General features: G+C 38.7%; 1 protein-coding gene across 1 annotated transcript in view; it reads right to left on the reverse strand.

The window, feature by feature from the left end:
* Window positions 1–14443, reverse strand: part of LOC139737941 (26S proteasome non-ATPase regulatory subunit 11B-like) — a 232528-nt gene that overhangs the window by 93435 nt on the left and 124650 nt on the right. Inside the window, exons 6-7 of the mRNA XM_071648606.1 lie at window positions 12211–12293; window positions 2503–2647 (exon numbers count right to left, since the gene is read on the reverse strand). Of these exons, the coding sequence (XP_071504707.1) occupies window positions 2503–2647; window positions 12211–12293 (228 nt within the window). The remainder of the gene's footprint in view (window positions 1–2502; window positions 2648–12210; window positions 12294–14443) is intronic.

Genomic DNA, 14443 nt, shown 5'->3' on the forward strand with positions numbered 1-14443 from the left:
GTATTTATGGTTAAATTGGCCGTTAAATTAGTCGAGGGCTTTATTATAGGAAGTCATTTTCGCCGCATTCACGAGTATTGACTGTGGAAGGCAGCCCCACCGCCGTGCTTACCTACCGATGAACGCCACACGGTGGGGCTGAATTCACGAGTATTTAAACAGGCGAGTCGCCGTATTATTAGTACAGACACGCAGTGGTGGGGCCTATTTCACGAGTTTGCCGAAAATAATGGATATCCAACCGTACCACAGTTGTAATCTGTATTATTGGCAGTATTAAATCCGATACAATTCATTAAATATTCTTTTGTCTAAAGGCTTAGCCAATGACAATAGTGCAGCGCAGCGCCTGCTATGCGCTCGCTAGCCTAGCCGGCCGCCGCCAGCGCTAGCCGCCGGCCGGCTAGGCTGTCGCTGCCCTGCGCTGCGCTAGCATAGCCTTGCTGTAGCTCGCTGGCTATGGCTACGCTGGTCGGACAATCAATATCGACGACTCCGTTCTTAGACATCATCACAATTTAGAAGTGATAGTGCGCCGCATGCGGCGATAGTATAGAAAGTTTTCCATAACCGAGGAAATTGCATCCATTATGTTAACAAATATAGAACAAAATTCAGAACAGTAAAAAAACCCGCACAACCATAGAATTACTTAGAATTTAACATTTAATATTATTACATCATTGAGAAAAAAATGTCTAAACCGTTTTATCAGGTCTTTAAGTAAAAACAGACAAACACACACAAAAACAAAATTTCCCTGCATTTTGTATTAGACGTTGCATTGCTTTGACTGCTGTAAAATTTTGTTGGCTTATAGAGCTTGCCTAACTGATAATAACATATTGGCAAGATAACACATAGTCATCTTGATTTTGCAAATAAGTTCATCTTTGAAAAGGCCAATTTTAAAGTCAAGATGACCTGTGACACACTTTGTCATGTTTCACTTTGTTCGTGTCGAAGACCTCTTGATAAATATACAGATAGATAGCTTGTAAAATCGACTTACTCCTACACGCACACTACTTAATTTCCCTTTGTTTGTCACATTTCAGAAAGGATTTGTCAAAACGTATCTAAATTTTGTAGGTACATAAAACTTGACTGCATGAATGTATCTCAATACAACTTAATCAAGTCTGTATATTACTTAATCCTTGTTTGTGAAAATGAGTCAAAATTGAGGCATGCCTATGTAAGGGTGTGCTTGCTTTTGAATTGATAACAACATACATAGTACTGCTCTAATTTCTAACTGTCCCAATTATACTTGGGCAAGTGTCTTTGGGAAATGCATGTTGTTGCAAAATCAGCCCGTCCTTAACAGGTTTAGAAGTGTCAATCACAAGCTACTGATACATGATAGAGGGTTCTTGGGTCCTTGTATCAAATATACATTGTTACTACAGTGATAGTGGCTGTCAGTTTGATGAAAAATTTAACCATTATGTCTTTTAAAGAAGAAAAGAACATGTGAAAATTAGGCCCCAATATGGTCACCTCAATCCCCTTCCAACTCAAACTCACAGGGCCATCCCTGGTACTGCCATGAATAGATTTAACACTGCAGTTACCAAACCTTTTTAGTTTTTTTTTTTTTTCCACACCACTAACATAGCTGATCACTTTTGGTTCTACAGAAGGAAGTGGTAAAGATTCTCTCATTTGGGGGCTTTGTGCCCTTGGGCTTGTTCCCGACTGCACATATATATTTTCCACACTTTAGTGATAACACCTGTCAAGTTTGGTGAAAATATGATCATACACTTTCAAGAAGCAGATGCAAAAGTGAAAATTGGTCCCAGTTTGGTCCCCCTCCCCCTCTGGCCCATCTCCCAATCTGCAACAAACAAACTTGAAACTATAGTCACCGATCTGAATTATTTATAACCTAACTTATTCATAAATTAACTTACACTGAAGGTTTCAGAGAAGATTTGTAAAGATTCCTTAATTTGAGGGTTTTGTCTGTCTCCCTCCTCACCCCAAGCACTGTGTTCCAGGGGAACCCCAACATGGGGAATGGTGCCCATTTTTAGAAATACCTATGCTATCAATCTATGTGGTGTAGGTTTAGTATGACTTCTTATTAGATCTGATTTTCACTACTTAAAATTCATATCCACACCAGGCTACGCCATACTTACATGTAGCTACACTATTAATGCTAGAATACCACATTACAACAGGGAAGGTACAGGCAGAAGCAACAAGTGAGTAATACAAAACTGTCTTGTAGGGCAATGCCAGGACTATGAGGAGCATGGCCTGCTAGGTTAGATTCAATGTGTAATCTCTGTCACATTTTCCCCGTTAACCTGTTATGTAATGATATGAAACTTAAGTCTTGATGGGCATTCATTGAAGTTTTGCTAAAGTTTGAGAGTGTGTACTAATAATCACAGAAAAATCCCCAAAGCAACACCAAATGTAAAGCCATAATCATCAAGTTTACTAGCTTGGTAACTGAATATGAAACCACAGTCTACTAAAACTCACCTGTTAAGCATTATTTTTGAAAGCAACATGTACTTCAGTGCATCAATGGCCTTTGGGTTGTCAATGGAGTCATAACCTTCAAACGCTTCATAAAAATATGAGAAGGCTGTTTTGAAGTCTCTCTCATCTGCAGCATGAAGGACACCTGTAGCAATGAGAGGAGACACCAAGCTGCTAGGAAAGAAGACTGCTTCAAATCCATATTGAATTTTCAATATTGGTAACAAACTCAGCCTTTGAATCAGTAATACAGTAGCCTGTCTGGATTTCAGATTGCTACTGTGATAATTGTAATTGCAATAAATGAAAACAAGGCTTCACTCTACTGAAAGACAAAGACAGACAATATCAAATTTTATGGTGATAAATTTATCTTTTCTGGGTAATTCTTTGAAAGTAGAAATTTGCAGAACTGTTAATATGAAGGTATTCATGTCTACAGAAAGCTTATGAGCTGTATAATGAGCCTGACTGATAGCTAGACAACACTTCCATAAAAGCAAAATTAGGGTGAAAACATCACCCCATTTTCATGGACAAATCTGCCCTAGTGTCTTCAGAAATGGCCTTCAGCTGTGATGTCAGGAACAGGAGGCACAGATTGCCGGCCACTAGGGGTATATAGTAAAATGCATGTATAAAATTTTTAGGCAGGAGGACAAGCTTCAAATTACATACTGTGAATGACAATCTTACAAATAGAGCAATTTTTCCCTTGTTCACAACCAAAGTTTTATTTCACCTTTGTAGGCTTTCACCTACTGTTTTCTGCAGACTTCGTCAGACTGGCATTGACCCATATGCCTAAATATTTCCATCTTGACAGTCTCAGAAAAAAAAAAAGTTGGAAAAAAAAAAGTTAGAAAAAGCCTCGAAGGGGGGGGGGGGGGGGGGAGAAAGTGTAACTATGACTGGTCGTGCAGTATGCCTGCATCACATTGGGATTTGGGAGCTGGATAGAGACTTTACCTCTTCCACTGGCCTGCCTGGCATGGCCTGCCTGGCATAGGTGTCAAGTTTCCCTCTCATCATCTGTCATCTCTTTTAGCCTAAGTAACATGTGTACTTGTTGTCTTTTCTGTAACTGTTTGATTGTTTACCGTAACACCATAGCAAGAGTCCAAAAATTAGAACAAAAATGGTGAATCCATTATGTTTGGCATCACTGAATAAAGCCTAAAATATAAGGAGATATCACTATTTTTCTCTGTAAACCATAACTGTAAACGTAATAGTCTAGAAACATTTTTATTAAAACTATTGTTCACGTTTTGTACATTTAGCAATACTCAACTTGATTACACTGATTATAATTTTTACATTGGTTGTTTCTATCCCTAAATTACATTTTAGAATTATTGCCTAAAGGAACAAATAACTAATAACTATCACTCAATCTGATAAATACCCACCACCCAAAACTGAGGGAGGTAGCTAAACCAACAATTTTGTATGCGTGCACCTTATGGAAAAAAAATGTTGTTACCATGGCAATGCATTGCGTATCGCCGATAGGTTATTTAAGAATTATGGTAGTCACATGTGCCATACATCTCAACTTCAATTCTCAAAAACTCAGTGAAATAGATAAACTGGTAATTTTTATGATTATCACTGAAAAATGCTGTTACCATAGCAACACAATGCTTGACATGAACAAAAGTTTACAAAACTTCCATTATGGCAGTCACACATGTTGAATTTCAAGCCAAGTGCTAAACAAGAGACCCGCGGGTCACGCGCTCACCTGAGTATCGCAATTTCACCTTCCATGCATTCTTGCACACTCTTACCTGAGAACATTAGAAACTTAGGTCTGCATATGGATCCCCCCATAACTCCGGGGGGGGGGGGGGGGGGGGGGCAGGCAGCCCTGTGAAGGAATTGAGATTCTATCCCCATAGGGATGCTACCTGCTAAGTTTGGTCAAAATTCATCATGAGGTTTTCAAGAAGAAGATGAACATGTACAATTCAGGCTCCATTACAACTGTAGGACTTTCCCCCCATCCCTCTCCTGGGTCCCAAGGGGGGGGGGGGGGGGGCACCCCTGATTCCACCAAACCCATGAACAAACTTGAAACTACAGTCATCAATGTACTAACCCATAGTATCATCTAAGCCCTATCACTTCTGGTTCTAGAGAAGATTTTTAAAAGTTCCTTAATTTTAGGGGGTTTCCCCTGGGGACCCCCCAGGTGGGCCATGGTGCCCATTTGAACAAATTGAGATACTATCCCCCTAGGGATGCTACCTACCAAGTTTGGTGAAAATCAGACATGGCGATCTCAAAGTGAAGATGAAAATGTACAATTTAGGCCCCATTAGGACCCCTCCCCACCCCCTCCCCTGGGTCCCAAGGGGGGCACCCCTGATTCCCCCATGAACAAACTTGAAACTACAGTCATCAATGTACTTACTCATAGTATCAATTAAGCCCTATCACTTCTGGTTCTAGAGAAGAAGATTTTTTAAAGATTCCTTAATTTTAGTGTGTTTGGGCCCCCCTGGGGCCCCCCAGGTGGGCCATGGTGCCCATTTGAACAAATTGAGATCCTATCCCCCTAGGAATGCTACCTGCCAAGTTTGGTGAAAATCGGTCATGGGGTTCTCAAGAAAAAGATGAAAATGTAAAAAGTTTACGCACGACGGACGCCGGACGCCGGACGACGGACGACGCACGACGGACGCCGGACGAAGAGCGATCGCAATAGCTCACTTGAGCCTTCGGCTCAGGTGAGCTAAAAACTGAGAGAGTTAGCTGAATCTACAATATTTTTGTATGATTTTTCATTCAAAATATGCTGTTACCATGGCAACACACTCTTCAACAATAACAGAAGATTAAGTTTGTACATCTGCATAAGCGGTCACATGCGGCAAATTTCAAGTCAACTAGAACTATCACTGAAGGTGACTAATACCCCCATCCGGTAGCTCAGACTCCTATTCATGAAAAAGAATTGAACCAGGGTTTGATAAAAGGATGTGTGTGTGTGTGTGTGTGTGTGTGTGTGTGTGTGTGTGTGTGTATGTGTGTAGTACCTTGTTTGATGAGTTTGATCAGGTCTGCCATGCTTTTTCTTGTACATTCCAAGTTTATGTAGAAACTATAGATCTTCATTAACACCATATTTGACCTTAATTAGTTTAAATGCTTGAGTTCGATGAAAAAATGTGTGTTTAAAGATAACAAAAAGTTTTGGTACCTCAAAAGTTTCCTTGAATTTCCTTGTCTTAGTTTGTGTTTCGGGTTAAAGTACCTTTCATATAACTAACACTGTTAGACTTACTCGCCCCAAAGTGCTCTCATGTCTTAGTAATCATGCAATTAACTGTGACCAGCAGCCCCATAATATGCATAGCGACCAGCAGTCCCATACGCATAGCGTAATCGGGCTTTGCATTGTAGCATTCAGGATCATGACAGATTTAGTATCGCAGGATAAATGTCAACTTAAAATCCCAAAAATTCTTCAATTTGAAGACTTACCAATTAAGGTGAAGTATTGAAAACAGGCTTCGGGCAACGTTTGGTTCTGCCTATAGTCCCTTTCTGTTCGAATTGATGACTGAAAGTGACTCAGTCGAGAGGACCTTGGAGAGTTACCATACACTGAATACTACAGCCAGTGCATGCGAACACATCACATGCGCACAAATTTCAAATCCTTCAACGGATAAGATGTTTGTGTGCGCATGCGCTGGCCGTAGTAGTACAATATTTATCGACGCCGTACGGCGACGGCTCTGGTACGAAACCATTATTGCATGATTACTAAGACATGAGAGCACTTTGGGGCGAGTTAATTCTCACAGACAACGTACTTTAACGTGAAACACAAACCAAGACAAGGAAAGTCAGGGAAACTTTTGAGGTACGTACCAAAACTTTTTATTATCTTTAACATGATGGCAATGCTTATTATTTCTGATACTAACACAAAGGTGTCTTGCATATTCACCTATAGATCATACATACTAAATGTGACCTTCATTGCTTGAATGCTATGGAAGTATATGATTCACATGGTTTTGGTAAAATTGTGGTTACCATGGCAATGCTTTGTCTGGTCAACACAAAAATCAGGTCTCCACATCTATACCTCAATGTCATAATGTCCACCAAATTTGATTTCAATTTCTCCACAATTGTAGGAGCATTTCACTCCACAAGATTTTCAAGAAAATATGCAGTTACCCTGACAACACCTTGTCGGGTACAAACACAGTGTCTTGCATAACTACATCTATAGAACAATTGCTTGAATACTGTGGAAGAAGTTTGCTCCACAAGGTTTTGGTAAAACTGTGGTTACCATGGCAACGTTTTCTCCAACAAAGGCAAACAACATGTCTCGCACATCTACACCTCAATGCCATGTATCCAAGTTTCATCTAAATTGTTTCAAAAGCAGAAAAGTGTGTTAATGAAAATTGAAATGTCATAAAAAAAACTAGAAATGTCACTATGGCAACTGGTATGCCTCCGCCATTATGCATGGTTTTCCCAATGAGTCTACAGTACATCTTGACAATATGTGACAACAGTTTCACATAACTGGCAAAATCAAAATGACATGTTGGTCACAAATGTGTCGAGTGTTCACTTTCCTTCAACTAGGTTTCATTGGATGAATGGCTATATACTGTCTATGAAGAAAGCAGGTATTTGGGGATTTGAGGATTTTTACTGGACTTTTGACCCTTTAATAAGTATATGCATTAAGTAATTTTCAAGGTATAAAGAAAAAGTATAATTTCAGTATCAAATAGTACAATTTTAGCATTTTAACCTGGCCTTTGACCCTTGATCTTTGACCATGAAATTCCTAACAAGAATCACTTTCATGCAGAACATGCATAGATTTGTACCAAATTTCCTGATGATACCTTGAGCCACTTTCGAGATATGGAGGAAGACATGAAATTTAGCATTTTTACTTGACCTTTGACCTTTTAGCAAAAAAACTGCCAGAAAATTTCTGTTGTGTGATTCATGTTTACACTAAGTTTAAAAAAAAAACTAGAAATGTCGCTCTGGCGACTGGTATGCCTCCGCCATAATGCATGATTTTCCCAATAGGTCTAGATAGTACATGTGGACAATGTGTGATTACATTTTCACAAAATTGGCAAAATATTGAAATGACAAGTTTGTCACAAATGTGTTGAATGTTCACCTTCCTTGACCTAGGTTTAATTGGATGAATAGGAGAGCATGTATCTAGGGATTTAAGGACTTTAACTTGACTTTGCCCCATTCATACATTTAGGCATTGAGTAATTTTCAAGGTACAGGTGTGGAGAAAACGTGCAATTTCTGAATTGAATAGTAAATTGTTACCATTTTCATCTGGCCCTTGACCCTAAAATTCAAAAGATAATCACTTTCAGGTAGAACATGAATAATATGTACTAAGTTTCAAGATAACTTTAGCCACTTCCGAGATATGGAGGAAAAAGTTAATTCAGCACTTTCACTTGATCTGCCATGCTTTTTCTTGTACATTCCAAGTTTATGTAGAAACTATAGATCTTCATTAACACCATATTTGACCTTAATTAGTTTAAATGCTTGAGTTCGATGAAAAAATGTGTGTTTAAAGATAACAAAAAGTTTTGGTACCTCAAAAGTTTCCTTGAATTTCCTTGTCTTAGTTTGTGTTTCGGGTTAAAGTACCTTTCATATAACTAACACTGTTAGACTTACTCGCCCCAAAGTGCTCTCATGTCTTAGTAATCATGCAATTAACTGTGACCAGCAGCCCCATAATATGCATAGCGACCAGCAGTCCCATACGCATAGCGTAATCGGGCTTCGCATTGTAGCATTCAGGATCATGACAGATTTAGTATCGCAGGATAAATGTCAACTTAAAATCCCAAAAATTCTTCAATTTGAAGACTTACCAATTAAGGTGAAGTATTGAAAACAGGCTTCGGGCAACGTTTGGTTCTGCCTATAGTCCCTTTCTGTTCGAATTGATGACTGAAAGTGACTCAGTCGAGAGGACCTTGGAGAGTTACCATACACTGAATACTACAGCCAGTGCATGCGAACACATCACATGCGCACAAATTTCAAATCCTTCAACGGATAAGATGTTTGTGTGCGCATGCGCTGGCCGTAGTAGTACAATATTTATCGACGCCGTACGGCGACGGCTCTGGTACGAAACCATTATTGCATGATTACTAAGACATGAGAGCACTTTGGGGCGAGTTAATTCTCACAGACAACGTACTTTAACGTGAAACACAAACCAAGACAAGGAAAGTCAGGGAAACTTTTGAGGTACGTACCAAAACTTTTTATTATCTTTAACATGATGGCAATGCTTATTATTTCTGATACTAACACAAAGGTGTCTTGCATATTCACCTATAGATCATACATACTAAATGTGACCTTCATTGCTTGAATGCTATGGAAGTATATGATTCACATGGTTTTGGTAAAATTGTGGTTACCATGGCAATGCTTTGTCTGGTCAACACAAAAATCAGGTCTCCACATCTATACCTCAATGTCATAATGTCCACCAAATTTGATTTCAATTTCTCCACAATTGTAGGAGCATTTCACTCCACAAGATTTTCAAGAAAATATGCAGTTACCCTGACAACACCTTGTCGGGTACAAACACAGTGTCTTGCATAACTACATCTATAGAACAATTGCTTGAATACTGTGGAAGAAGTTTGCTCCACAAGGTTTTGGTAAAACTGTGGTTACCATGGCAACGTTTTCTCCAACAAAGGCAAACAACATGTCTCGCACATCTACACCTCAATGCCATGTATCCAAGTTTCATCTAAATTGTTTCAAAAGCAGAAAAGTGTGTTAATGAAAATTGAAATGTCATAAAAAAAACTAGAAATGTCACTATGGCAACTGGTATGCCTCCGCCATTATGCATGGTTTTCCCAATGAGTCTACAGTACATCTTGACAATATGTGACAACAGTTTCACATAACTGGCAAAATCAAAATGACATGTTGGTCACAAATGTGTCGAGTGTTCACTTTCCTTCAACTAGGTTTCATTGGATGAATGGCTATATACTGTCTATGAAGAAAGCAGGTATTTGGGGATTTGAGGATTTTTACTGGACTTTTGACCCTTTAATAAGTATATGCATTAAGTAATTTTCAAGGTATAAAGAAAAAGTATAATTTCAGTATCAAATAGTACAATTTTAGCATTTTAACCTGGCCTTTGACCCTTGATCTTTGACCATGAAATTCCTAACAAGAATCACTTTCATGCAGAACATGCATAGATTTGTACCAAATTTCCTGATGATACCTTGAGCCACTTTCGAGATATGGAGGAAGACATGAAATTTAGCATTTTTACTTGACCTTTGACCTTTTAGCAAAAAAACTGCCAGAAAATTTCTGTTGTGTGATTCATGTTTACACTAAGTTTAAAAAAAAAACTAGAAATGTCGCTCTGGCGACTGGTATGCCTCCGCCATAATGCATGATTTTCCCAATAGGTCTAGATAGTACATGTGGACAATGTGTGATTACATTTTCACAAAATTGGCAAAATATTGAAATGACAAGTTTGTCACAAATGTGTTGAATGTTCACCTTCCTTGACCTAGGTTTAATTGGATGAATAGGAGAGCATGTATCTAGGGATTTAAGGACTTTAACTTGACTTTGCCCCATTCATACATTTAGGCATTGAGTAATTTTCAAGGTACAGGTGTGGAGAAAACGTGCAATTTCTGAATTGAATAGTAAATTGTTACCATTTTCATCTGGCCCTTGACCCTAAAATTCAAAAGATAATCACTTTCAGGTAGAACATGAATAATATGTACTAAGTTTCAAGATAACTTTAGCCACTTCCGAGATATGGAGGAAAAAGTTAATTCAGCACTTTCACTTGATCTTTGACCTTTTGACCTTTGAGGCAAAAAAAAGAAGAAAAAAATTTTTTTCCAGAGAATGTCTATTAGGTTACACATGCATACACCAAGTGTAAAAAAAAAAAAACCCTGCTGGCATTGCATAAATATGAGGGAAATAGTAAAATTTTGAAGTGTTGCACTTGACCTTTGACCCCTGACCTTTGACCCCATGAACTCTACATTCTCTAGATAATCACTTCCAGTCAGTACATGTATATACTATGTTCCATGAAGATACCTTGAACAATTTTCCAAGGTACGGAGAAAAAAAAGAAGTTTTAATATTTTTACTTGACCTTTTGACCTTTGACCTTTGACCTCATGACCCAAACTTTCACCAGAGAATCTTAATTGGGTAATACACGTATACACTAAGTTTCAAGAAAATATCTTCAGACGTTCAATAGATATGGTGGAAATAGTGAAATTTTATGTATTTGACCCTTACCTTTTGACCTTTGACCTTTGACCTCATGACCCAAACTTTCACCAGAGAATATCAATTGGGTAATACATGTATACACTAAGTTTCAAGAAAATATCTTTAGGCATTCAATAGATATGGTGGAAATAGTGAAATTTGATGTATTTGACCCTGACCTTTTGACCTTTGACCTTTGACCTCATGACCCAAACTTTCACCAGAGAATCTTAATTGGGTAATACATGTATACACTAAGTTTCAAGAAAATATCTTCAGGCATTCAGTAGATATGAAGGAAATAGTGAAATTTTATGTATTTGACCTTGACCTTTTGACCTTTGACCTTGAGCATGTGCACCCAAAAGTTGATAGGCACAACTTCACCCCCTAATACACATACATGCCAAGTTTCATTAGGATACCTCAACAGGTTTTGATGGTTACCTTGTCCACAAAATTCATTACGGACGGACGGAAGGATGGACGGACGGAAGGACGGACGGACGGAAGGACGGAAGGACGGACGGACGGACGGAAGGACGGACGGACGGACAACCCGAAAACATAATGCCTCCGGCACCACTTTGTGGCGGAGGCATAAAAACTTTAGGCATTGCACAGCTATAAGGGAAATAGTGAAATTTTGAGGAGTTGACCTTGACCTTTGACCACTGACCTTTCACCCATGACCCCACAATTCCCAAGATAATCACTGCCTCAATATGCATATAGTAAGTTCCATGAATATACCGTGAACCATTTCCGAGATATGGAGAAAAAGGTGAAATTTTAACATTTTCACTTGACCTGTGACCTCATGGCCCGAAACTCTTTCTACATATATATATATATATATATATATATAGAATATTTACTGGGTAGTAAATATATATATATATATATACCCCAAGTTTCAAGATAACACCTTCACTTTGCCCGCTCATACATAAATGCAAGTTTCATTAGGATACCTCAAACGTTTTTTTAGATACTGTAAAAGTGGATATTTTCGCGAGATTAATTTTTCGCGCTTGGCCGGGTCAGAAGAGTTTCGCGTGTTTTTAATTCCGCGGAATCAAGACATCACGCCCAGGAACGTATGGCAAGCAAAACTTTTTGCGTGCTTTTTTCTCGCGCTAGTTTCTGGTTGCGCGATATGCGCGAAAATTTCCACTTCTACAGTATGCTGTCCACAAAATTGATTAGGACGGACGGACAGAAGGACAGATGGACAACCTAAAAACATAATGCCTCTGGCGACACTTTATGATGGAGGCATGAAAAGAACAACTTATCAATCAATGATTTTGTAAGCTCTGAAACTTTTAATTGAATCAAAATTGCCTGAAAACATACCTGACTGCATATCAAGAGCTGCCTGAAGCTTTGGTGGACAGTAGATTGCATTGGCCGTTGTTCTTGCTGACGTCAATGCAGCCCTTAAAGACAAAGACAATGACAATGTCAAACAATATAATTTTTATATTGAGAATGTTCTCATACACATCCTTGTATTCAGCACAGCCTACTCAGGTCAGTGCACCTGAGCTTAAAGAGTATCATAAACTGTACATTCAAAGACATTAAACATGAATAATATGTCATGAAATTGCAAATATAATGTAAAGGGACTGTACAGTACTGGTTGAGGTGGGGATTCATGTTTTGAACATTCCTAAGTGAGATAATAAGAAACCTCTTATAAGAACTATGAAGTATGAAAGAGCATGTAATTTTAAGAAGGATTCAACATTTATTTGATGAAAATTGATTTTCAAATGGCTGAGACATCAAAAAGAGTGATAATAATAAAAGGCAACAGGCCACGCCTTTTATTAGGATCTCTTTGTTTCACCTTGTTTTTGTATATATCAGCCATTTTAAAACTGATTTTCACCAAGTAAACTTTTGATACCCCTTAGAATTGCATGCTCTTTGACATCTCATAGAGTGGTTTCTGAATATCTCGCAAAACGTTAGAAGCTAAATCCTCACCTCGACCTGAAATGTACACACCCTTCAAGACAGTCCCAGGTATTACAATTCAAGACCTCAAGGAAAAGAATTGTGCAACATAAAGCAAGGACAATACCATTCTCCTTTCTATCTAAAAAATCTACCTAACCTTGCCGAACACGCCTGATAATTGTGACGTCACTGAATGGAATCAGCAAACAAATGCAGACTACCTCCTACAGACAATGCACAGGTTCACATGTACCAACTGTAAAACTGGTTTCCTAGGTGAGCGTTTTATTGATATTTAGCAGGGATAAATGTCATACAATGCAAAGTGAATCTAACATGTTTTTCCATGTCATTTGAATGATCTGCAAAGTTGCAACATAATACAACAGGCATTTTACATTACACTTCACTTTCACATTATATTTCTACACATTGTGTAGTGTGTGTGTTAAGTCAGGTTGGATGCTCTGATTTCTTTCTCATTTGGGGTGGATTTTACCAACTATTTTCAGGTCTCTGTGACACCAGAATATTGCTACTCAACTGATTTCAATCTCTGGAAGCTTCAGGAATTGTCTTATGGAGGATTATGATTGATTTTACCAGATAACTGTGATTCTGATTTTGCTGTTACTCTTCATAATAATGACTGGTCTTGGTAGCCATGACACACAGAACATGGCCTGAAAGTGTTCACTCATCCTTGAATACCCCTGGACATCAGTGGACCTCTTCCCTTTGTGCTTAACAGCCTCTGTGAGTACAGACAATGGTAATGATTAGATTGGCTTTATTCATAGGCGTCACTACACTATGCCTATCTGAATGTGAACAAAGCTCTCCTTGGCACTTGGTATGCTCCCTTAGATGTACCTGCTACACCAACGTACTGTACAGTACACTTCAAATATGGCGGAAAGTTTATACACTACTACTCAAACTCATGTGTAACCTTCAAAGCAAGTATCCTCCTTCTCCAATCCGGTGACATAAGCCCTAATCCAGGGCCCTTGACAACTCCTGGTGGATCATGTACACAGAACCAGTCCTCTTCAGTCAACCAGAGGAGTAACCATGCTCCGTTATCATGCCTTCTTTTCAATGCTTGAAGTATTCGTAACAAATGGCAGGATCTTCAGCCAACATGCCTACAACTGGCTCAACGATTGTCCTTGTCTTCACGAATTGCTGGCACGTCTCCTCCATCAATATCACATTGTTACTTGTCTCATCCCATCATCCACCTTCCCTCTTCACATTCACTCCTTTGAAACGGTTTTGTGAGATCATTTTTGCAGTTTTTGTGATGACTCTTTAACCCCTTGCGACAACTAATCCAGCTTATTCCGTGGTCCGCATTTATGGATTCAAATGACCCAAAATCATCAGCAGAGAACTTCACAGACTTACTTTATGCAACTGTAAAAGACTCTATTTTCAGAGTATCCAAACGAATGTCGAAATTTTCCCCTTGGATTACTGAAGAGCTGAGAAAGCTTGTTCATAAGAAGCATGTGTTACGAAAGCTCACAGGCCAGGCTTGAAAACTGATTAGGAAACATATTACAAGGTATGAAATGATGTCAAGAAACGACTATACCTAAGATTTGGCGTAAGGCAA

The sequence above is a fragment of the Diadema antillarum genome, unplaced genomic scaffold, assembly GCF_040938485.1.
Source record: "Diadema antillarum isolate AM-2024a unplaced genomic scaffold, OU_Dant_1.0 seq00000716_RagTag, whole genome shotgun sequence".
Taxonomy (NCBI): domain Eukaryota; kingdom Metazoa; phylum Echinodermata; class Echinoidea; order Diadematoida; family Diadematidae; genus Diadema; species Diadema antillarum.